The following is a 22504-nucleotide window of genomic DNA, read 5'->3' as shown; positions in this document are numbered from 1 at the left end:
TGCTGTGGCTCCAGGCACTAGCAAGCCCTGGGCAGCAAGGCCCAAGAATTATTCAGGCTTGGCTGGTCTCCAGCCTGTGAATCCAGGCACCCTGGCTCACTCTCAGTGGGGACAGGCATAGCTTGCCCTCAGAGAGTCTGGGCTATGGGTGCCAAAGTCCAAGATGAACCATGCAGACATGATCAAGGTCAGCTCCCCAGTATGCAGGGCTGTGTTCCTAGTCCCAAGAGCTGTGGTCACCTTAGTGGTGGAAAGAGCTTAGGCCCTTGAGCTAGATAGACTTGAGTTCAAGCTGCAGCTTCGTTCCTAGCTTTCAACCCTTGGTTTGCCCTGAACTTCTCCGTGCCCGGGTTTCCTTTTTAACGTAGTGGGGTATGATCATCTGTCTGACCAGGTTGTACAAGGATTAAAGGTGCAGAGTAGGTCCTTAGCTTTGGTAGCTTTCTCCTCTCTCCTTTATGTGTTCAACTTTCCTGTGGCGGATCAGAGGGGAGTTGGGGACTAGGCTAGATGTGAGCTCTTGCTTTGGCTGTGTGCCATGGCCGACTTGCTAGTCTCTAGTATGTGGCTATCTAAGCAAGCCAGGGGCACCTTTTTCCTCAGCCCTCCCAAGGGCCCACTTGGACCTGGATGTTGCTGGGGCTCTGCCTGTGACAAAGCACCAGGCCTGCCAACAGCAAAGGCCGTAAGGAAGGCCCCAGGAGCCTTAGCAGGGCAGGAGGCGTGCCTTCTACCTCTCCTGGCTCCTCTGGAGAAGAAGCCCTAGTGTCTGGCTCTAGGCCTGGCTAATGCTGCCCACTCCTGACCCAGCTCTTTGGGCACTGGGGCCTGGAGAGGAAAGATCTAGATAGGCTCCCCACTGATGGCTGAGAACCAAGGATTTTTTTCCTACTTTAATTTTATAAGACCTGACCTGTTTCTGAGCCTCAGTTTTCCTATCAGGATCTGTCCAATGAGAGGAACAAATGGGATGAGAGCTCTAAGGGCCTGTTGGGGCACCTGGGAGTGAGAAGGCTCCTGGGACATCAGTGCTTTGTCTGGGCTGTTCCCAGGAGCCTCCCTGAGCACTAATGAGCCAGAGTTGGAGACAAGCTCGCTGCCTCCCAGGGAGTACATTTGGAGGCTCCTTGGTGTAAAGAAGTCAGGCCAGGACACGGAAAGCCTTCTGTGCCAGGCTGAGGAGTTAGGACTTTTCACAGTGGACAGCGTGGTCATGGGCAGAGCTGGGATTCCAGCGGCAGCTTGCTTCCTCTGGTAGCTTTGCGGAGGCTGGACTGGTGGCTGAAACCTGTTATCTTTAATAGCAGTGGCCCTGTGGAGAGAACGTCATATATAAGCAGAGGGGACAGAAGAGGATAGATGCGGGCTGTTCTGGAGGGGGATGCCATGATTTATGGGACAAGGAGGAAGGGAGGTATCTCCTGCCTTCTGCCATTGCTCAGGGTCAGGAGCCCAGGGGTGCATTGGGCTCTGCCTCTTGGCATCCCTCTGTCACAAAGGCCAGGGAAGGGAGCGTGACTGGGGTCATGACCTGTCCATGGGGAGTCTGGGCTATGAATGCCAAGCTCCAAGATGGGGCCTTCCAGAGGGAATCCAGGGCCAAGTACCCAGCAGTTGAGGATGTGTATTTAGCTCTAGAGCTCTGGCAACTCTGGTGATGGAAAGAGCTGGATAAACATGGGACAGAATTGGTGGCCTTTTTCAGTTGCTTCCACTTTGCTTTCCTATTTTACCTCTGTGGTGACCCAAATCATCACTCTCTGGATCCGTACAGAGCTGTTTCTGGAGCTGGAAGATCTGATTTAAGTTCCCACCCTGCCCCATCTTGTCCAAACCTCACCCACTTCACAGAACCGAGGGGGCTCACCTTTTCAGGCCACTACATTGTACTCATCTCTGTGTGTGTCCTTAACCCTCAGCTTGGCAAGGAGCTCCCAGATGGCTGGGCTGAAGTCTTATTCCCCTCTGTGCTAAGCATAACCTGGTGCTTGGTGAAGAAGAAAGGATGGAAAAATGGAAAGGTGGATGGGAGGGAGGGAGAGAAGAAAGATGACTAGATGTGTAGACAAAATAGAGGGAGAAAGGATAAAAGGAAGAATAGTGGATGGAAGGGAAGGAAAGAAGGAAGGAAGGAAGGAAGGAAGGAGAAGGAAGGAAGAAGAAAAAGGAAGGAAAAAAAGGAAGGAAGGAAAAGGAAAAAAGGAAGGAAAAAGAAGGAAGAAGGAAAAGGAAGGAAAGGAAGAAGGAAGAAAAGGAAGGAAGAAGGAAGGAAGAAGGAAGGAAGGGAAGAAGAAGAATGGAGAGGAGGAAGAAAAGATGAATGGATGTGTCAATGAAAGGGATGGAGAAGGGATAAAAGGAAGGAAGGATGAGTGGATGGAAGGAAAGAAGGATGGATGATGGACAGATGGATGATAGGTGAATAAAAGAAAGGAGGGATGGGCAGATTGGAGGAAGGATGCATAGGAATCACAACTGATAGTCTGGGATAAAATTTTTGAAAATTGCTCAATGCTCTAAGGTCTATAGGGCTCTTAGCATGCCATAATGATTGGCTTGGGCAGATCTCTTCTCGTTTCTGGGCTCAGGCTTCCCGTCTGTAAGATGTAGCATCTTGGACCATATAATGCCTAAAGGCTGCTCTAACGTTGATATTCTGAAATGCTAACTTTTCCTCTTCCTCTTTCTTTTCTCTTTCTCACAACCCGAAATGTGGCTTGGAAGGTTCACGTAGTTCTTGGCTTCTAGATCCCTTCCAGTTTGGGCGCCACGTCCCATGGCCATGGTCAACCCTGATAGGGCTGTTCTGGGACTTTTAGTGCTGCCCCTCACCCAACCAGGTGGGGAAGGACCATCAATACAAACTAAAGAAATTTCTAGAAGCAGCATGGCCGCCTCCTGCTGCAGATACAGAGTGAGACAGTGGCACTTCTTGAAGCTATCTATGAAGGTGGCTGTGTAGAACAAAGGTGCCACCTATTCCAGACTGCAGCCCAGGGCTGCCTCCAGGGAGACAGCCTTGTTCCAGCCATGATCTGTTTTGGCCAAGCTGGGAGAAGAGGAGCCCAGAGGGAAGGGAGCAGCCAGAACATGCAGGCAGGAAAGACCAGCTGGGCCCCTGCAGGAGAGCTGATGGGTTCCATCTGCCCAGGGCAGTGCCAAGGGAGGCCATGGTATGTTAGAGTTCCAAGGAGACCCAACTTCAAGAAGAGACCTTGCCCGAAATACAGTCTGAACAGGAGGGTTTGAAACTCAGCTGATTGATTCTCTTTCCTTGGGTTCCCATGTCTGCTGGTGGCTCAAGAAGCCCAAGGGTTCATCATATAGGGCCATCAAACCAAACCAAAGGGTCTCCTGAACCTTTCTGCAGGGGGCTCAGGGGCGGACCTGGTGGTTCTGGACAGGCTGGTTTACTCCAGCCATTTCCTTCTCACTGGTGAGGTCTGAGAAGAGCAGGTACCTACATATGTTTGGAAAGCCCCAGCACCCCAACAACTTCTTCCTCCCTCTCACCCACACTCCTACTCTGGGACTGGCAAACAGCAGGAGAGAAGCGGATTTTGTGGTTTATGGTGCCTCTGAGGCTACCTGGTCCAATTCTCCTGATGCCAGAACTTGTAAAACTGTATCTCTCTGACAAACGACCATTTAGCCTCTATTTGAATACCTCCAAGGATGGTGCACTCACCTCCAGGCTGGGCATGTGAATTCCTAAGAGTAGAGAGAGAATGGGTAAAAAAGCCTTCTAAGGCCCTGAGACAGATATACATCTTCTTCAGTTCTAGATGGAATAAAACCTAAGAGAGACCCTGTGAGTCAGGAACAGATTTATGAAAAAGAGAGTGAATAGACGGAAGGAGGAAGGGACAAAGAGGGAGGATGTGGCCTTTGAGAGGCCTGATTCCACCAGACCCGGCCCCTCATTTCTTTGCCAACTTCGACCCCAGAAAGTTAGGTCACTTTTATTGGTCAGGGTGGCTAAATGCTTTAATCAGTTCCTGCACCTCCAAATCACAGTGGCTTACCACAGTAGAAGTTTATTTCCCACTCAGGCGATAGTTCAGTGAGGGTACTTAGTGGTTTTTCTTTCCAGGGACTCGGGCTTCTTCCTTCTGGTGGCCCTGCTGGCTCCTAGGGCTTCAGCATTTGCCTGGCAGTGGATGGAAGAGCGAGCATGGATGATTGAGTAGGAAGGTTTTATGAGCTAGGCCTGGCATTAATGCATACCCCTTTTGCGCCTTGTCCACTGGCCTGAATTCAGTCACATGACCCCATCTAACCCCAAGGGAGGCTGGGAAATGCAGTCTAGCCGCCAGCGCAGGAGGAAATGAAACGCGTTTGCGAAAACAAAGCAATCTCTGCCCCAACACCTTAACTCCCCAAGCTTCTTTCCTCCGTGCTCTGAGGAGGAAAAGGTGGCTTGTCAGCTTGGCCCCACGTTGGAGAGGTCATCATGCAGGTGTCTTCCGACTCTGGCCTGACGGGGCCCAACACAAAGGCACCCCAGTTTTCTCTGCTCTGAGAGAGAGGGTCTCCCCTCTGACACTGTGTGTTTCTCCCCCACAGTATGTGGCCTTCGCCTCCCTCTTCTTCATCCTGGTCTCCATCACTACCTTCTGCCTGGAGACCCACGAGCGCTTCAACCCCATTGTGAACAAGACGGAGATCGAGAATGTTCGGAATGGCACGCAAGTGCGCTACTACCGGGAAGCGGAGACGGAGGCCTTTCTCACCTACATCGAGGGCGTCTGCGTGGTCTGGTTCACCTTCGAGTTCCTCATGCGTGTCGTCTTCTGCCCCAACAAGGTAGAGTTCATCAAGAACTCGCTCAACATCATTGACTTCGTGGCCATCCTCCCCTTCTACCTGGAGGTGGGCCTGAGCGGCCTGTCCTCCAAGGCTGCCAAGGACGTCCTGGGCTTCCTGCGCGTTGTCCGCTTCGTGCGTATCCTGCGCATCTTCAAGCTGACCCGCCATTTCGTGGGCCTGCGGGTCCTGGGCCACACACTCCGCGCCAGCACCAATGAGTTCTTACTGCTTATCATCTTCCTGGCCCTGGGCGTCCTGATCTTTGCCACCATGATCTACTATGCCGAGAGGATTGGGGCACAGCCCAATGACCCCAGTGCCAGTGAACACACCCACTTTAAGAACATCCCCATTGGCTTCTGGTGGGCCGTGGTCACCATGACAACACTGGGCTATGGAGACATGTACCCGCAGACGTGGTCCGGCATGTTGGTGGGAGCACTGTGTGCGCTGGCGGGCGTGCTGACCATCGCCATGCCTGTGCCTGTCATCGTGAACAATTTCGGGATGTATTACTCCTTAGCCATGGCTAAGCAGAAACTACCAAAGAAAAAAAAGAAGCATATTCCACGGCCACCGCAGCTGGGATCTCCCAATTATTGTAAATCTGTCGTAAACTCTCCACACCACAGTACTCAGAGTGACACATGCCCGCTGGCCCAGGAAGAAATTTTAGAAATTAACAGAGCAGGTAGGAAACCTCTTAGAGGCATGTCAATCTGACCTTTCACCTCTGCCCCCGTAGCGATGATTCCAGATTCAGTCAGACTGCTTCCTTAGTTCCGTGGGCGACCCCGGACCCCGCTCTCAATCTCGAGGTGTGGAGCCTAGGGGCCCAGGAAGATGCTGGGCAGCCAAATTCACGAGGCAAGAGCCAGCTAGAGGAACCTCACTGGTGGCCCTGGGTAAGGAGGTTGACGCGCTGGTCTCATGAGGTTCTGAAGAGACGACGTGGCCCGCGTGGTTGCTGAGGACTCTCTTAGCAGGAGCCCGGGGGTGGAGGGGCTGCTGCTCGGCGGGCGGGAGTCCACCGTGAGTCTCTGACTCAGGCCACTGACCTGGTGTCCAGACAGGGCGGGGGTGGGTGTGATTTGGAAATGGCAGACAGCTTCTGATTTGGTCTTTACGTGGCTCCCTTCAGGCTGTGCAGACGGCACAAATGGTGCAAGGGATCTGGCAGGAGGGTCTCTGCAAAGGCAGTAGGAAGGCTTCTCACCCCCGACAGAGCCTGCCTCCATAGCTGAGTAGCACTCCTGCTCTGATTCCAGCTGCCTAGCTCCAGGTGTGTCTTAGGAGACGCCTCCAGCCCTCCTTAACAAGCTTACTTCCCCCACAGCATGCCGATCCAACTCATCTTCTACCACCACTCTAGAGTTTAGCATTTATCTTTAGGAACCTGTTGGAGTGACTCTAGCTTTCACGTTGTCTGTCTGTGGGAGTTTCCGATGGCTTTCTGATGGAAGCGGCCGGCGAGCAAAGGACTAGAGGGGCCACCACCCCGGGCAGCTTAGACGAAAGCGCTACAGACCAGCAACAATCTCCCACCGAGGGTTCTCCCCACCTGGCAGTAGGGACTGCAGCAGCAATACATGACACCCCAACCAGTGTACAACCACTTTCCCGTGAATTCGGTGGGAGGGGGGAGGGGGGCCATGAAACAATACTAGTCACCGTGGGATATATTCTAATATTCCATGGCTAGTGGTTCGTTATGGGACTATCTCAGTTTTATGAGAACCTGCACATAGCACATAAAGTTGATCACGGGGCTCTGGTCCGAAGATATAAAGCCCATAGTCTACCTCTACCCATGGAATACCATCAACTTATTCTGTGGACACAGGGATTTCAAGAGAATGGATGACCCAGAGAAGAATACAGCACTGAGCTAAGAAGGAGCGTGGGGTGAGGGAGGCTGAGTGAGTGATAAGTCACTTTAATCTATGAAGGACATCCCAGGTCCAGGTCTGGCAGGGAGCCTGCAGCCTAGCTCAGCCCTAGATGAGCAAGTTTCTCTCAGTTTGGGTGGCCTCCCCTAGCAGATGACTGATTCCGTCTCCCCTGCTGATATGCTCTATGGCCCACTACCCCCAGCCTTCTCCGGATGTGGCTTCATCCCACAGTTGTGCTGCCCAGAGCAATGCCCCTAAGGCCCACTTCTCTGCCCATGGGGGCTCACCAGCCCCTTTTCACACCCCCTGTCCCTCTCCCTTCCTGAGAGGAATGTGATTAGTGTCCTGGGCTGAGCCAGAGGAGTGCAGGGGTCTCAGAAGCTGGAATAGGGAGCCTGAGGTGGGGCTGGGCTCCCTGGCCTAGGCATGGCTTCTGCTTGGGGAGTCAGGCACAGGCTGGTGGAAAGCTCCTGCTCCACTTCTCTGCTTTGAACTAGCTAGCTGTTAGACCTCAAGAGCCACCGTCATGGCAAGGACAGTTCCTGGGGTTCTGGGGGATGGTCTGGGCTGGCCTAGCCCCCAGTTCCACTCTGGACCCCAGCAGGAAGAGCTCAGCCTGAGTGGCATCACCATGGCACTACTTGGCCCTTCCATCACATCCTTTCCAACACTAGACATTTCAGGATTGGTACCCCGAACATGGGTACCAGGCCAGCCTGTCAAGGATCCCCAGTTCACTCCAGCCAGGCACAGATTCCTCTGTACTCCTAGACAATGCCAGTATTCTCCATGTGCTAAGGGCACACACACACACACACACACACACACACACACACACACACACACATATGCATGTGCACATGCATGCACACACACTGCAGATGTGTGTGTTCTGACATGTACACCAGCTAGTTCCAGGGACACAAGCCCTCTTCCCATGCTGCAGCAGACCTGTAAAGCCCATGCACTCCTGTTGGATCCCCTGGACCCCACAGCCATGGCAGCCCTGCTCCTAGGAGCCTCCTTGCTCTGGACCCAGATCTCAAGAACCCAGAGCTGGCACGAACAGTCTCTGTTGCTGAGGAGGGGGTCTGGGCCCTCCCAAGCTTGTCCTCTGGAGCCCAGATGCTGGGATCCTCCTGCCTTCCCACTGCCCTTCCCCATCCCCACACTTGATCTCCATTCCCTTTTCACGTACTCACTTACCCTGGTGGTGCTATCCTGATATGCAGACCTGTCCACCTTGGCTCTGAGACACCAGACCCCCCCAGCCTCTCGGGACCAACAAATTTCTCATCACACACCAGAACACTCATTCCTCCAAAAGCTGGTGTGTGAGACCTGAATTCTCTATCACCAAGAGGGGTGTGGTCCTTAGGAAGAGTCCCCTCATCGCTGCTTCCCTTAGCCCCTTCCCGGTTACCTTCTTTTCTGTTTGCAGCCATCCACCCACCTAGATAGGCGTGGGGCTGGAGGTGTGTTTGCGAGTGAGTTGGGGGAGGCCAGAGGCGAGGAAAGCAAACGTGAGTGGAGACTGAGCCCTGCAGGAACTGAGGGAGGCGAGATGCAGCCCCCACGCTCTTTGCGGCCTCCCTCCACCCCTAAGGGCATTCAGGTGGCCTCAACCAAACCTGGGGTTCTCCAGTTCCACTTTTAGAACCTAGGTTGAGGCCAAGTGCAACATGCTGAGCTCTGAGGGCACCTCTCCCACCCAGCAGGACCCCGGGTCTCCAGCAAGTCCTCCCAGTTGCGGCCGCAGTCCCTTCCCCTCCCCTCCACCTCTGGTCTTCCCTGAAGCCTCAGGACTGTGTGACTGTGTGATGGTCTGGTCTCTTCCTCTGTATCATGGCTGGCATGGCCTCAGTGTTGGGGGATTTGTCCTGGGGGGTTGTAGGGCCTCTCGGGGGATGCCAGGAGGGCACCCCACATCGTCAGGGGCTACCTGGGGCTGATGGCCCAGGAGAAGTTTCTCCTCTCCCAGAAAGGAGCTCCCTTCCCCATCTGTAGTTGGGGGTGGAGATGGCCTAGACCTTTTGCTCTGGACAACTCAGATTGCTCCCTGTGTCCTGCCATGTCCATTCACGTGTGTCTTGTTCATCTCTGCTCCTGTGATGTGGGTTGGTCCTTTGTGGTGCTGCATCTGAGGCTGTGGGGTCCCACCATAGGTGAGCAGGGGGCTGGCATGGGGGAGGGGTGGGTGCCCACAGGCACACGGAGCAGCAGCGAGGCCCCAGAGAAGACCTTGCCTGGGCCCCTGGGAACTACCACTGCAACCTCTGGGACGACTTTGGGGGGGAGGTGGGGGGTTCTCCCTTGAGCAGCTGAGTCCAGAGTACCCCTGGCCCCGGCCCGCCACCTTTCCCCTGCTGGGCTGCAGAGGGTGCCAGGGGTGGTGCTAGCCCACCGGGCAGGGCGGGTGTGGGCTGGGCCCCTCTGCACAAGCTGACCAAGTTTCTGCTCGGATACAGGGCCAAGGTGGGCAGCTGGTGCCCTGAGTGGAGTCCACGTGGCCCCCAGGCGGGCTAAGGGGGAAGGATCGGAGGAATGAGCCAACTCTGAGGGCCAGGCCTGGGTGTTCTTTTCTGTGTTGTTCACATTCTCTCTTTTCCTCTCTTTCCACTAATCATGTTTCTCTCTCTCTCTCCTCGTTTTGTTGCATGACTTGTGCCAGTTCTCGTGATTGTACTCTACTCGTGTCTCTCACAGACTGTCCCCAGTTAGCCTGGGACATTTTCCCTGATCTCCTGGCTGGGCAGATTCCTTGGGGCTAAACCCAAGGAATATGCCCAGCAACCCCAACCCCACCCCAGCCCTGTGCGCTCCCCCCAACCAGCGCCCACTGCTGGTCTGAACAGTAAGTACGATGGCGGTGCCTGAGACCAGGGTAGAAAAGCCCCGGCGCCAGGTTCTCCTTGCTCCAAAGTTTAAAAAAAAATGACCCTTTTGCGGATGCTCATCTATCTCAGCCCATTTCAAAGCCTGGAAACCATCTCCGTGAGACGCTGCCCATGCTGCCATTTCATCATCGCAAGCCCTCGGGTGTAGTGGGGGCCACGGGGCCCTGGGCCAAGGGAGGCAGGCTCCTCGCCTTCTGGGGAGCAGGTGGGAACAGAGGCTCCCGGGGGCCATCTCATCCGAGGGGCGGGGTGGGGGCAGACGGTGGGAGCAGTCTTGGGTGAGCTGACCCTCTGGCCTTTTTCACGGGTTCCCCAGGTTTAGAGAGTCGGCCCCTCCTCGGTTTCTCCCATTCCTACCACCCTTCTGGAGTTGGGAGGGAGAACGTCCCAGTTTCTGAGAGCACCCCAAACCACAGGTAAACCAACAGCCCAGGGGAGCTGGCTCCTTTACAGAGTGAGACCTAAATACCCCTGCCCAGTCACAGCCCCCTCCTCAAAGTCTTGGCAGAGAGGAGAAGCGGGCCCAGTGGTGTCCAGGGCGGGAAAGGTGCAAAGCTCATATCTACCCAGGAATCCCTGATGGCTGCCCCCTGGCTCCTGGCCCTGCAGGGAAAAACCAGCCCTAACTTTGGACCCTTTTAAAGCTGTGGGAGCTGGATGTTCTGGGTGCATGGCGCTGTGGGGCAGAGCCATTGCGTAGGACTTGCTGTTTTCCCCTTGAGGAGAATTTGTGAAAAGTACTATGGGCCCTGACTTCCACAGCCTCATCCACATCTTCCTCCCTTAGTCTTCCCTTCTTTCTCCCCAACTACCCTCCTCCTCAGCCCAGAGACCCTTGGGAGGGAAGCCAGGGGCCAGCCAGAGTGGGAGGCAGGACCAGGCGTGTCTGTGCGCACACATGTGTGCCTGCAGACACGCCCTACTTGCTAGGCAGCCCCTAGACCCTAGAGAGGCTCCAGCCCCAGTCATGTGGTGTCAGAGTTACCTTGGTAACTGGCCTTTCTGGCTCAGAGTAAATCGGGGAGTGAAGCCCCTGGGATTTGTCAAGAAACGTACTGTACGTGAAATGCTTTGCCATCTTGTATGACAGACTTTTTTTAAGTTCCAAAATTATGATGGGATTTTTTTTTTTTTGGATTTGCTTTATGAATAAACCTGATTGGTCCATTTCTCTTTTGACTGACTGCCTCTTTGTAGTGACATGATGTGCACACAGGCTGTGATCCCACCTGCGGACACGCTGAGCGTGTGCCCGCGGGGAAGGATCACCTCTGCGTGTAGTTACATGATGTGAACAGGGTCATGGAAAAGGCCCAAATCGGGAGGAGACTTTCTCCAGATTCCCCGCCCCCACCTTTAGTCTTTCAGAGAGCCTACCCTGCTGTGGTCCTACCCATGTTGGTATCATCTTCCCTGTAGGCTCTCACCCTAGACGAAGTCTTTGAGAAAGTCACGGTGCCCACCGTGAGGACTGAGTTGGCTCCACTCTGGCCAGGAAGACTCTGCTTTGAGGGCAGAGAGAGTGGGGTAGGCTCAGTCCCCAAGAGTGATGGGCAGGGGCAGAGGCCAGACAGAGCTACTTCTGCTAGCTCCAGAAGTTTCCATGGTGCTGCTTCTGGACTTGGGAGAGTGAGCTCCCTGCTCTGGCCACACTTTGCCACACCCCCCCCCACCCAGTGAACACGCCCCAGAGCTCCTCCCCGTTTCTTCTCAGGCTACCACAGAGGCCAAGGCCTGTCTTCCCCACCTGAGTCCATCAGCCACTGTCGTCCTTACACTTCCATTTGCTCTGCTTTTTGGGTGATGCTGCTGAGAGGAGACAGAGGAATGGGAGCCCCCTCCCAATCATAACCCGCTGTCACTGTCTCATGCATACATCCCTGTTGTGCCTGTGCAAGCTGACCAGGCCCACTTGGGGCAGAGCAGGGTAGAAAACACTGGCTCCATCGCATGGGGGTCAGAGCGGATTGAGTGACCAGTGTTAAGTGTGTGTGGGATGGAGCAGGTTGGATGGTCCAGCTGGGTCTGTGTGGGAGATGGAGGAGACTGTGTGGCTAGAGGCCTCGTCTGTATGGGGATTGAGCACATAGAGCGATGAGGCTGAGTCTGTATGGAGGAAGGAGGATACTGTGTGACCAGGCCTCGTCTGCGTGGTAGGGCGTACAGGGGCCAGATTGGATCCACATGGGGGGCGGGGCGCTCAGGCAGGCTAAGTGATCAGATAGGATGTGTGTGGGATGTGAAGTGAGTGATCAGATAGGATCTAAATGGGGAATGGGCTAAAATTGATCGATGGGGTCTGAATGGGGCTAAGGAAGCCTGAGCTGGATATGGGTGGGAGGCAACCAGGCTCTGGTCAGCAGCAGAGGGGTCAGAAAAGGCTGCCCCTCTGGACTGGAGTGTTTCTGCGTGTCTGTCTGTCTTCTCCCTGAGCTCTGTGTCTGGCCTCCTACCCATGTCTGCATCCGCACCATCCTGTCTCATTGGCCCCGCCTTGGGCCCTGGGCCCAGCCCCCCAGCACCACGCTTGCTGGGCCCGCCAGCTCATCTTTTTGCAAACTTTGAGCAAACCCAGGAGCCCCTCCTTTGCAGCACAGTGGTCAGCCCGCAGGCTGCCTGAATGAGCCAGGGCCCCCCAGCCTCGTGCCTCCCTCCATGGCCTGCTCGCTTTTTCGTCCTCAGGGATGGGCTGCCCTTTGTCAATGCCCCCGCTCTGGCCTTTCCCCTCCCCCACTAAACAGTTTTCAGTGTCTCAATAGTTTCTGCTTATATGTTTGAAGATTCCAAACTGAATGGGGAGGTGGCGAAGGCCGCGCTGGCGAACGAAGACTGCCCCCACATAGACCAGGCCCTCACCCCCGATGAGGGCCTGCCCTTTACGCGCTCGGGCACCCGCGAGAGATACGGACCCTGCTTCCTCTTATCAACCGGGGAGTACGCGTGCCCGCCTGGTGGAGGAATGAGAAAGGGTATGTAGAGGAGGCTGGGGCACTGCATCAGCCGGGCTGCCTCGCGCTCCTGCAGACGGGTGGGCGGGGCGGTGGGCAAGGGGTGCTGAGGGGCAGGCAGGCACACTGATGGGGGGCAGGGAGCGGAAGGAGCCCCCAGGGCCAGCCCCTGGAGATGTGAGTCCCTCTCTCTCAAGTGGGTTGTCAGGCTGGCAGAGAGAAGCTGAGGTCCAGGCAGCTGTGGGGTGGTACCTAAAGGGTAGATAGGAACTCGGAGACAGGCTGGCTGACTACAGGCCGTGACCCTAAGGCTGGGGATACCTGGGGATACCCAGGGATATGAGAGGAGTCCCGGATGCTCCAGGTTGCTCTGGCAGATGGCAAGTCAGGCCCAAAAGGCAAAGTGACCTCCTCTGTCCCTCAGTTGAGGAGGCAGTGTGATGGGCCTGGCCTGGCCTGGACCCTGTGGCCTTGGCCACCCAAGATTCATGTCCTGAACGAGGCCTCCTTTGAAGAGAATCCACAGATTAGTGGGAGAGGAAGATAGAGGTGGCTTCAGGCCTTGGGGGTGAGGCCAGTGTCCTTGCAGGGGGAAGGTGTGTGCCAGTCAGAATATTGCTAGTGGCAGACAGAGAATTTGCCAAGGGAAAGTGGTTACGCAGGACTCTGCAGCCCCTTCCATCCCCAGTGCCCATTAGCCGGGCCCGGGTGTGGTCAGCGCCCCCTTGTGGTTGATGAAAGCTGAGCCTGTGGTGGCCTCTGCTCAAGGACTCCTACCAGACCCTTATCTTAGGCAGACACCCTGGGGAAAAGATTTCTACTAGAACCTGACTGAGCATGGGCTAGGGAGAGGCTTGGGGCGGGGGCCCAGAGCACACCCTAGCTCAAGGTTTCAGGTATTGGCCTGGGCCTGGAAGGTGGAGAAAGCACAGCGGACTGGCTGGGCAGCTCATGCATGTCTGGGAGCACCTCACATGCTCACACGGGGTGCATGCTGGCCGGGGTGAGCAGGTTGGGCCACAGAGATAGTTGTTTTCAGAGTGACAGTTGGTGTAGCCTGTGGTCATTCACAGTTGCTCCAGTATTTGAAGTGGTTCGATAATTCACAAGGAGAAAATGCAGAATTCAAAATAAAGGGCAAATACAGAAGAAGAGAGGCAGCCTATGCTGAGATGGGGAAAGTCCTTTTGGTCACTGGTGCTTAGTGTGCCCACCTGATCCAGGCTGGTCTCTGCTTCCTCGCCCTGCCTGGAGGTCCCTTGGACCTCAGTGCGGCATAGCGCCGCACGCATGGTGCTGCATGGCGGAGGGCTGCCAGCCTTGACACCTTCCAGGGATAGGTCTAATGCTCCCCTTCGCAACTGGCTTTTTCCCCGGGTGGAGGCTCTAGAATGCCAGGAGCAGGGGCAGCCCAGGGGAGCGAGGGGGAAGCAGGTAGGCTGTTCCCGATGGCTGTGCTCTGCCTGGTAAGGTCTCGTGAGCTCGAGCTGCCTGCCTCCTTCATCCTGAATGTTGGATCAATCTGTGTGGCCTGAAAGAGTAGACAGGAGAGTCTCTTTACTGTGCTTCCAGAAGCCCAGGGAGCGTGGGACAGAGGAAGACCCCATTCCCTATAATGACCAGGGAGCCCAGTGGCAGCCACTGTCCACAGGTGGTGGTGTCAGTGCCAGTCTTTGGAAGGCACCAAGGGTGAAGTGTCTCCATCCACATCTCCCTGGCCCCACTCTCATGGAGTCATGACCGACACCAAGGACTTGCTTTTCTCAGGATATTTCCAGGCCACAAACCATGTGCAGAGTAGGACAAGAGTCAGGGACTCTACCTGTTCCCCCAGGAGAGAGAGAGAGGAGTGCTAGGCTGGCTCACTGCATGGGAAATCCAGCCAGCTGGAGAAGAATCTGCCTGCCTCTGCATGTGGCTGTTCTGTCTTTCCTCCTCCTTCCTTAAAAACTAAGTACCAAGCGGGATGGGAAAGCCAAGAAGAGAAGCTCAAGTGTTAATTGTATTCTTTACATACAGATCTTTGCAAAGAAAGCCCTGTCATTGCTAAGTATATGCCGACAGAGGCTGTGAGAGTGACTTGACCAGGCGGCTTGGCCGAGGACACTGGTGGCTATTAAGCATCTGGGTGGACCTGCAGCCCTTCCTCACCCTCGGACAGAGTAAATTCACGCCATGCAGGTTTGCCGGACGAGTCCGAGTGGCCCAGGCATTGTACTAGGACGGACGTAGCTTTTTCTACGGCCAAATGGTAACTGACCATAGAGGATTTCTTTTCCTTCTTTTCATTTTTTAAAATTTCGTTTTATTCGGGGAGGGGGGCGGAGGGGTTCCTTAGCATGACTTGCATGAAGTTAAACAGAAAACCCAGCAAACCAAAGCCCCGCCCCTGCAACTGTATGATTACCCTGAACAACAACAATGAAAAGAAAAAAGCAAAAGTCCTCTATTTTCTTTCAAAGCTCTTTACTTTTACACACGTGTTGGAGCCAGACTGTAAGGGCATTCGGTAGAAACCTGTACATTAATGTGGGAGGCGTGGGGGGGTGGGGGGAGGTGTGGGGTGGGAACAGATTGCTTCCTTTTTGTACACAAGATCGAGAGGAAAGGTTCTAAAAAGGGCAGTCGGTCAGTCATCGGTCATATTGACCTCACCTTCATAATTCATCTCTCACGCGGAAACCGAGAACTTTGCTCCAAATAGAATTGTGGAAACTCGTACTGCCGCCTTCCTCCCTCTCTGTTTGGCATGCTTGTGACCCAGCGGACATCGCCCCAAGACCCCTGACAGCGGCTAGTCTAGGTTGATTCTGTCATCTTTTCGGTGTGTAGATCCAGTGTGACCAACTTTCATAACAGATTGTTCATAGTAAATAATCAATACCGTATGGATTTTCCACGTGTTTCTTTAGAGCACCAAACAATCAGGACCACGGGAGGGGTGGCCCTCCTCCACCTTTATTAAGGCACAACCTGGCACTGTATGCAATTTAGTACTTCAGAGTAAAAACTGCATGCCCAATGTTATGCAAAGCGATTCTAGCATGAAATAAATTTTGTATCATGGTTTCTGTATAGTCTAAAGCAGATTTGTTTTCCTGAAGCAATCGGAGGTTTGCAGAGACACACTTCTGCATCTCGAATAAATATAGTATTTTCCCAAAAGAAACAGAGGACAGTAGCTTGGCTTTGGTCCGATTCTAAAATTAGTGGTGGGGGTGGGGTGGGAAGGATGATATTTTGAAAAACACATGTTAAGAAAAAAAAAAAAAAAAATGCAACATCTCGAGCTTTCACTGCAGCTCGCAACATTTCCTGGAAAGAGAGCAATGCTGCTTTAGCTCAACACCCTCCCCTCCCTGGGCCCTGGCCCTCAATAATAAAAAGCTGACTTTTGAGATGAAGCACGGATCTGGGTTTTTATTGCCTCAGGCGGTGTCGCAATTCGTTTTCTGGGCCTCTGGTCAGGCCCTAAGGAAGAAGTTGCTCCCTAGATACCCCCTGCAGATCCTGTTGGCTGAGGGGAGGGAAGCAGCTCTCAGGAAGGACTGGGCATGCAAAGACCTGACCTCAGATGAGCACATCCTCTAGAGCAGGGGTCCCCAACTTCCAGGCCACAGACAGGTAAGTGGCCTGTTTGGAATCGGGCCGCCCAGCAAGAGGTGAGTGGCGGGAGAGCTAGCGAAGCTTCATCTGTATTTGCAGCTGCTCCCCAGAGCTCGCATCACTGCCTCAGCTCCACCTCAGATCGTCAGGCATTAGATTCTCACAGGAGCACTGGAACCTGGTGTCAAAAAGGTTGGGGACCGTTGCTCTAGGGGTTCACCGATACAGAAACGTCTCTGCGAGTCATGCCATATCCATGACTCCTTGAATCTGGTCATGTCAGAGCTCCCAGCCCCCAGGCAGACCATAGTCGCCACCCTCTTAGTGCCGTTCTTAAGTCTGATGGAGCCAGAGGCAGAGGTATGACTGACAGGTCTGGGTGCCTCACCCAGCTGCATCCCACTGGGCTCAGCCTGGTGGAGCTCTTATCCCATATCCCTCAGTCAGCCCGGAGGCATCTTGGAAGGGGTGGAGCCCTCTCCTAGGGATCTTTGTCATTCTCTGTAGCAACTGGATATATATGAGCTTCCTGTGCAGTATGTGATCCTTAAATTACTAAAGAAATAAATGCTTGGGTTGTTCGCTTGGCTTTGGTTGGGGGTAGAGTAGGGGATTGGGATTCCAATTCTTTTTCTATACATTAGAGAAACTGGGAATGAGTAGGTGGAAAAGTCCCTAACAGTCATGGCAGTCAACCTCTGAGCATTTTATAGAAGAGTAACGGAGACTGATAGAGGGGAGTGATCTGCCCAGCACCACAAACAAGTGGGTGTCAGTCTTCCCTTAATTTCAATTCCTTTGACACCTCCCAGCCTGGCCTGAGTCAAATAAGCAGATGGGGGAGGGAGCTGCGGGCGGGGGTCCAATTCTCATCTAACAGTTTCTTGTCTCTAAGCATTTGCCTCAAGTTCCTGGCGCCTTGTGTGGAGGGAACCAAAGGTGGGGGTCAGTGAGGCGTAAGTACAGTAAGGCCCTCTGTCCAGGGGACCTGTAGCCAAAGGGCTGCCAGATCTACACTGTGTGTGTAACAGCCATTTATAAGCATCAGGATGTAGGAGCCAGGCAGCCGCAGCTGCTGCAGGGCAGGTAATATGCCCTGTACCTGGGCTCCACCCTGGAGGAAGTACCTCTGGTGGACTTAAGCAAGACTCAACACAAAACTATTCAGAGTAGGGGTTTTCAGGGACACAGTAGCTAATGGAGAAAGGAGATTAACATTCATTGAACATCTGCTATGTGTGGGGCATCTGAGAAAAGTTGTCTAATGATAGCCCACGGTAATTCGATGTGCCCATTGTAGAGGCAAGGGAACAAGGTACAGAAGCAACTGGCCCAAAGCCACACTGCCAATGAATGATGAAGCCAAGATTTTAACCCAGGTGGTCTGACTCCAGAGCTCAGGGCAAGCTGTCCCAAGGCCTTCCTGGGGCTGGGGGTGGAATTGATCAGAACACAAGTTGCTGGTCCTGAATTCCAGGACCCTGAGGACCTGGCCTTCCGCCCCACTTCGGGAGGTGCCATGGGTATAACAGAGGGGCCACTTCACTTGCTGCTCTGGACTTTCCACATACACATCCGCCCATCATCTCTCCTGCTTAAATGCCCTGTTGCCCTATGAATGAAGTTGAATCTCCTTAAATTGGTTACCAAGGTTTCTCCTATCCCGGCTTTCACCTCCCTCTGTGCTTGTCACTGAAATTCTGAACTTGTAGCAGTTACACATATGCTCCTTAGTACCTGGAACTCTCTCCAACTAACTTGCTAACTCCTAGTTTTGATTTATCACTGAGTCACTTCACTCAGAAGTGGTGGATGTCTGGGGGCCTGGTGCGCAGCTCGACTCTGAGCCCAAGGCCAAGAATCACTATGTCCAAGCACAATCTCATATAGCTTTGGTCAAATGGCCCACTGAGACCAAAGGTGGTGGGGGTGTCAAGGGAAGATGGGGTGCCTACGATCAAGAGAGGAGAATGTGTGTGGTAGGTTAGCATGTAAACATCCTACTAATACGTGAAGGACTGTCAACAGTCACTCCAGGGGTCAGGCCCAAGACCTGTGAGCTCACGATGGGGTCCCACTCTCCTCTTCCTCTTTCTCACATGGGAGGAGTATGAGGGCCAAATTAGTCTATCAGAAAAAAAAGTAATTTTTAAAAATAAATGCGTAGTTTGTTAAGTTAGCTCCTGTGGTTCATTAGCTAACCAGGTGATGATGTTGACATCATTGACTATGGTTCTGCTATCCATAGCATAGTTATCAAACATTTGTAAGAGATAAAAGCAGAGGATGAGTGGGGGCGAGGCAGTCTTAGTGCCCACTCATTTAACCTCCCCACGCCATGGTGACCCTAAGGGCATACTGACCAGTTCATTCATTAACATTTATTGGGCATTTCCTCTGTACCGGGACCCATCTTTGGTAAAGGGGTTCCAGAATCGACCAAGACCTGGTCCCTCACTCTCCAAGAGCTTAGGGTCTATTAGGAATGACAGGCTAAGACATCTACAAGTCTGAGAAAGACCAACAGGGATCATAGGGTCCAGAAAAGAATCTGGGAAACACTGTCAAAACCCCCTCACTCCCCTGGAGCTTCAGGCACTCAGGAGATCCAGCCAGTGAACTGACTCGGAGAAAGCCTGTCTGCTGCTGTCAGAAGGGCAAAACGGAGGAACTCGAGGTGACTGGACGGTCTGTGGTGTCTTCTAGTGCCAAGAGCAAGCCACTCTTCCACGTGTGAACTACCTGTGCCCTGCATGCTTCCAAGAAGGGTCTGGCTCAGGTTCTGAGCGAGGGGCTGAGGCTTAGAGCTGATGCACCCCCGACCCTGCTCCAGGCTGGAAAGGAGCCCTGAGACACTTATTTCTTGTGCCCACAAAGCCTCAGAAAGGGGCATTAGGGCTGGCAGCAGAAGACTTGGGATTTGGGTTTCTTCTAGCAGGAGCTGAAAGAGGGAGGAGGGCACGCTGCACTGCCACGCTGCGAGAGAGTTCCTTGCCAAGTGGAAACCCTGTCTAGGGGGTGTGGGCCTGAGCACTGTCCTATGTGAGATTGCTGTCTGGCCTATGTATCTGACGTGGACCACCAAGCCTGTGGGTGGTGGCCAGTAACAGCGGGCTTGCTCCAGGATAGATCATCTCTGGGCCATCCGATAGCTCCATCTTTGAGGGCTTGGTCACCTTGGCAAGACCAGCTCAGAGTGCAGAGAGATGTCCTTCCTCCCATTTCAGAAGTGCTTGGGATGCACCGGCCTCACTGGTTCGGGGCGTGGCGGGGCATCTAAGGGCTTTGCTGGCCAGGATGGCAGTGTTTCTAGGGCACAATATTGGGAGCAGGACTCCATGCAGTGCTGTTCAAGGTCAGCCAATGGCTGTGGATAGTCTCTAGGTTCGGGCCTGGGGAGCTCAGGGTCGCCCTCATCCCCAACCTGCTGAGTTGAACCTGGTACTCCTGATCCTAGGGCTACCCTTTGTCTGTGCCCCTTGTCTGGCTCAAGGCCCTGGACGGGTCACTTCTCAGTTAGGACCCGGGGCCAGGAGTGTGGCGTATGGCCTTGAGATGGCACCTTTCCCTTTTTAGGCCTGTTTGTCACACAAACAATGAAAATATTGAATAAGATCAGTGGTTTTAAATATTTTTCAAGGATCCCTTGTCAAGTGAAATCTTATATGAAGTTTAGTATATAATATACATTAAAATAAAGCTGCTGTGAATCAAGTGGAGGGTGGGGACCTGGACCTCTGTCCACCTAGCAGCCTTCTTTTACCCATAGCCCACCGGTGGCCACGGACTTCTCGGGAGAATTCTAGGGCTCTTATGAATGCACTTTGAGGCCACTAAGCTAGAAGGTCATTACAGGTCCTCCAGCTTTGATGTCCTGGGGTTTTCTAGCTTCCTGAAGCCATTGGACCCTAGCCCTCCCAGATCCAAACCCTCTCCTAAATCACAAAGGGAAGGCAGTGTGGGATGGGCCATAGACCTGGCTGGCTAGGTGGTGACACTCCCACATAGTATCTTAGGGAAAGCCTTTCTGAAACCCTCGGGTCAAAGGCCAGCTGTCAGTCACAGGAGAAAGATGCTATGTTTCCCCAAGCCATAGCTGCCAGGCAGGGAAGCCTGGGGCCCAGAGTCTGGCCTGGTCCCCATTTCGCCTGCAGGCCCTCCTCCTGCAGAGGTTAGGGCCTGGTGGCAGATGTCTTGACATTGCTATCCCTGCAGACTCCCCTTCCCATGTCGTAGCCTGTCCCTTACCTGAAACTACACAGCTTGGCAGTTCACAGTGACGCAGACTAGCTCAAAAGTCCTGCTGGCTCAGACGAAGACATGAATTTTCTGAGAATTTCAGAAGGGTGAGTTCTAGATTCTAAATTCTTTTGCCTGTCCCAGGGGGTCCTCTCTGCTGGGTCTTTCGAAAAGTCTTGTCTCTTCTTCTACTTACTCATCTCCACTTCCTTCTACCCCCAGTCCAGAGCCTTCTCTCTTGGTCCTAGTCACCAGGAGAAGAACTCCTTCCTATGCAGGTGTCCAGCCATCCGATCAGGGTACCTTGATATCCTTGAACCAGCAGGCTGTTACGTGCTCTGGGCCCTGAGGATAAAACCCCATCAGAGGCGTGTGGCTGCTCTAAGCATGGCCTAGGAATCCTCTGCCTTGCTGAAGCGAAAGCTGCTGGACTAGAACAACTACTGGGGGTAGGGCTAGGTTTTCTGTCCCTACCAGGCAGAGCCAGCCTGGAGCCTTCCTGCTGCTTTCTGTGTCCTTCAGAGAGGACCTAACCCTCATTCTCATCTGCTGGGTGGAAAGAATGTGTCTCCTTGAGCCCGACACTGGGCAGGCGGCCTCCCGTCATTCCCGTCTGCAGTCAGCCCAACCACAGTGCCTCCTGAGCCCCAAACTGAAAAAGCAACACTTTGAGTGAGAAAAACCACTTTATTAAAGGGTCTCTGTCACAAGCCCCCCATTTCTGCTCTTGTCAGATCGACTTTGGGTAGAGGTTTCTGGTTGTCTTTCCTTCCAGTTTCTCTCATTGTCCAGGGCTTCCTGAGATCTGGCGTCCTCGGTGGCATCCGGGGAAGGGCCAGTGAACTTGGGGTGCTGGCCCAGTGTAGGGAGGACTGACGGGTGGCAGAGGGCCAGGGAGTGGCCAGCCCCACAACCTATAAGAAGTCCCAACGATGACCGCAGAGCCTGCACGGGCTTCGGGACCCAGATGTTGGCTTCGGTGCCATCCCCGCACATGCCATGTTCGTTCCAGCCCCAAGAGTAACACACCCCACCTGTGGAGGAGAGGGACGACAGCTGTAGAAATGGCTTGGGTTTTGGATATGCGGCTGAAACACTCACCTTGCGGGCACAGGTATCATCATAAACCCGTTTATACATGAAGAAACCAGCGCTCGGCGACACTTGGTGGCGTGCTCATTGACCCTGCTTCCACCCCGCTCTCCTGAGTTTGCTGTTGATTCGGTGTTTCCCACTCCCACCAACCCACACCTGCTCCTGCCCCAAACTTAGCTTTCCCCCTTGGCCCTTCCCTCAATGTCATCCCACACCCCGAAGCACATAGTCTAAGACCTGCCAACTCTGTCTCCGAAAATATCTCAAACCCTTCCACATCTCTCCATCTCCACTGCCATCACCCCGATCCTGACGCCATTCTCCCGTCTGGGCCATGCCAATAGCCAGCTAAGGGGGCTGCTCACCATCGACTCCAATCTTCAAAGAGCTGCAGATTTAATCATGTCACTACCCTGCTTAAACCCTTTAATGACGTCCCACCACCCTTAAAGGCTTTTCCTTGCCTGTGACTCTTTTCCTTGCACAAGTCTACCCCTGCCCCACTGCATTCAAGAACCCAGCCTTCTTTCAATTCCTTTAATGTGCCCCGTGGAGCCTTCCTTTCTCCCAGAATTCCTTGCTTTACTGGGCTCCAGACCTCCTCATTCTTTAGATTCCAGATGAAATGTCAGAGGCCAGATTCCAAAGCCACCCAATCAACTCAGACTGTTGTCATTGCCCTTGCAGTTCCCCCTCACAGGCAGTGGAGAGATGGCTGGTGTGGTGATGCGTTTACTGTGCTTCCTCACTACACCATCCACTCGACAGCAAGAGAAGGAACGCATATGTTCTGGTCACTGCCGTATCTCTAGCACAGTGCCTGGTACACAGTTGGTGCTCAATAAGTGTTTGCTGACTAAATAAGAGACTGAACAAACTCAGAGCCGCACAGCAAGAGAACACTGAAGCCAGCATTCGAGTGTGGGTCTCTCCAGCAGCTCGTGATGCTCTCACCCCACCACAGCTCTGCTTCCTAGGTTTTGGACCCTTCCCTAGGGTCTAAACTCACATTTTTCTG

At 53.7% G+C, this 22504-nt stretch overlaps 2 protein-coding genes across 6 annotated transcripts in view; one reads left to right on the top strand and one right to left on the bottom strand.

The window, feature by feature from the left end:
* KCNC1 (potassium voltage-gated channel subfamily C member 1) overlaps window positions 1–15952 on the top strand; it is a 55399-nt gene extending 39447 nt beyond the window's left edge. The window contains exons 2-4 of the mRNA XM_039851527.1: window positions 4567–5500; window positions 12379–12567; window positions 14566–15952. Coding sequence (XP_039707461.1) covers window positions 4567–5500; window positions 12379–12567; window positions 14566–14630 — 1188 coding nt within the window. The 3' untranslated portion in view covers window positions 14631–15952. The remainder of the gene's footprint in view (window positions 1–4566; window positions 5501–12378; window positions 12568–14565) is intronic.
* A 5106-nt stretch (window positions 15953–21058) lies between these two features.
* Window positions 21059–22504, bottom strand: part of SERGEF (secretion regulating guanine nucleotide exchange factor) — a 180811-nt gene continuing 179365 nt past the window's right edge. For 4 of the 5 annotated variants that reach the window (XM_039851528.1, XM_039851531.1, XM_039851535.1 and 1 more), the window contains one exon: window positions 21059–21425. In XM_039851528.1, coding sequence (XP_039707462.1) covers window positions 21082–21425 — 344 coding nt within the window. In that variant the 3' untranslated portion in view covers window positions 21059–21081. The remainder of the gene's footprint in view (window positions 21426–22504) is intronic. The other variant, XM_039851534.1, reaches the window with a different exon arrangement.

The sequence above is a fragment of the Pteropus medius genome, unplaced genomic scaffold, assembly GCF_902729225.1.
Source record: "Pteropus medius unplaced genomic scaffold, Ma_sr-lr_union100, whole genome shotgun sequence".
In the NCBI taxonomy this organism is placed as follows: Eukaryota; Metazoa; Chordata; class Mammalia; order Chiroptera; family Pteropodidae; genus Pteropus; species Pteropus medius.
The sequence above is the reverse complement of the archived record's forward strand: the minus strand, read 5'-3'. Positions and strand labels throughout refer to the sequence as shown.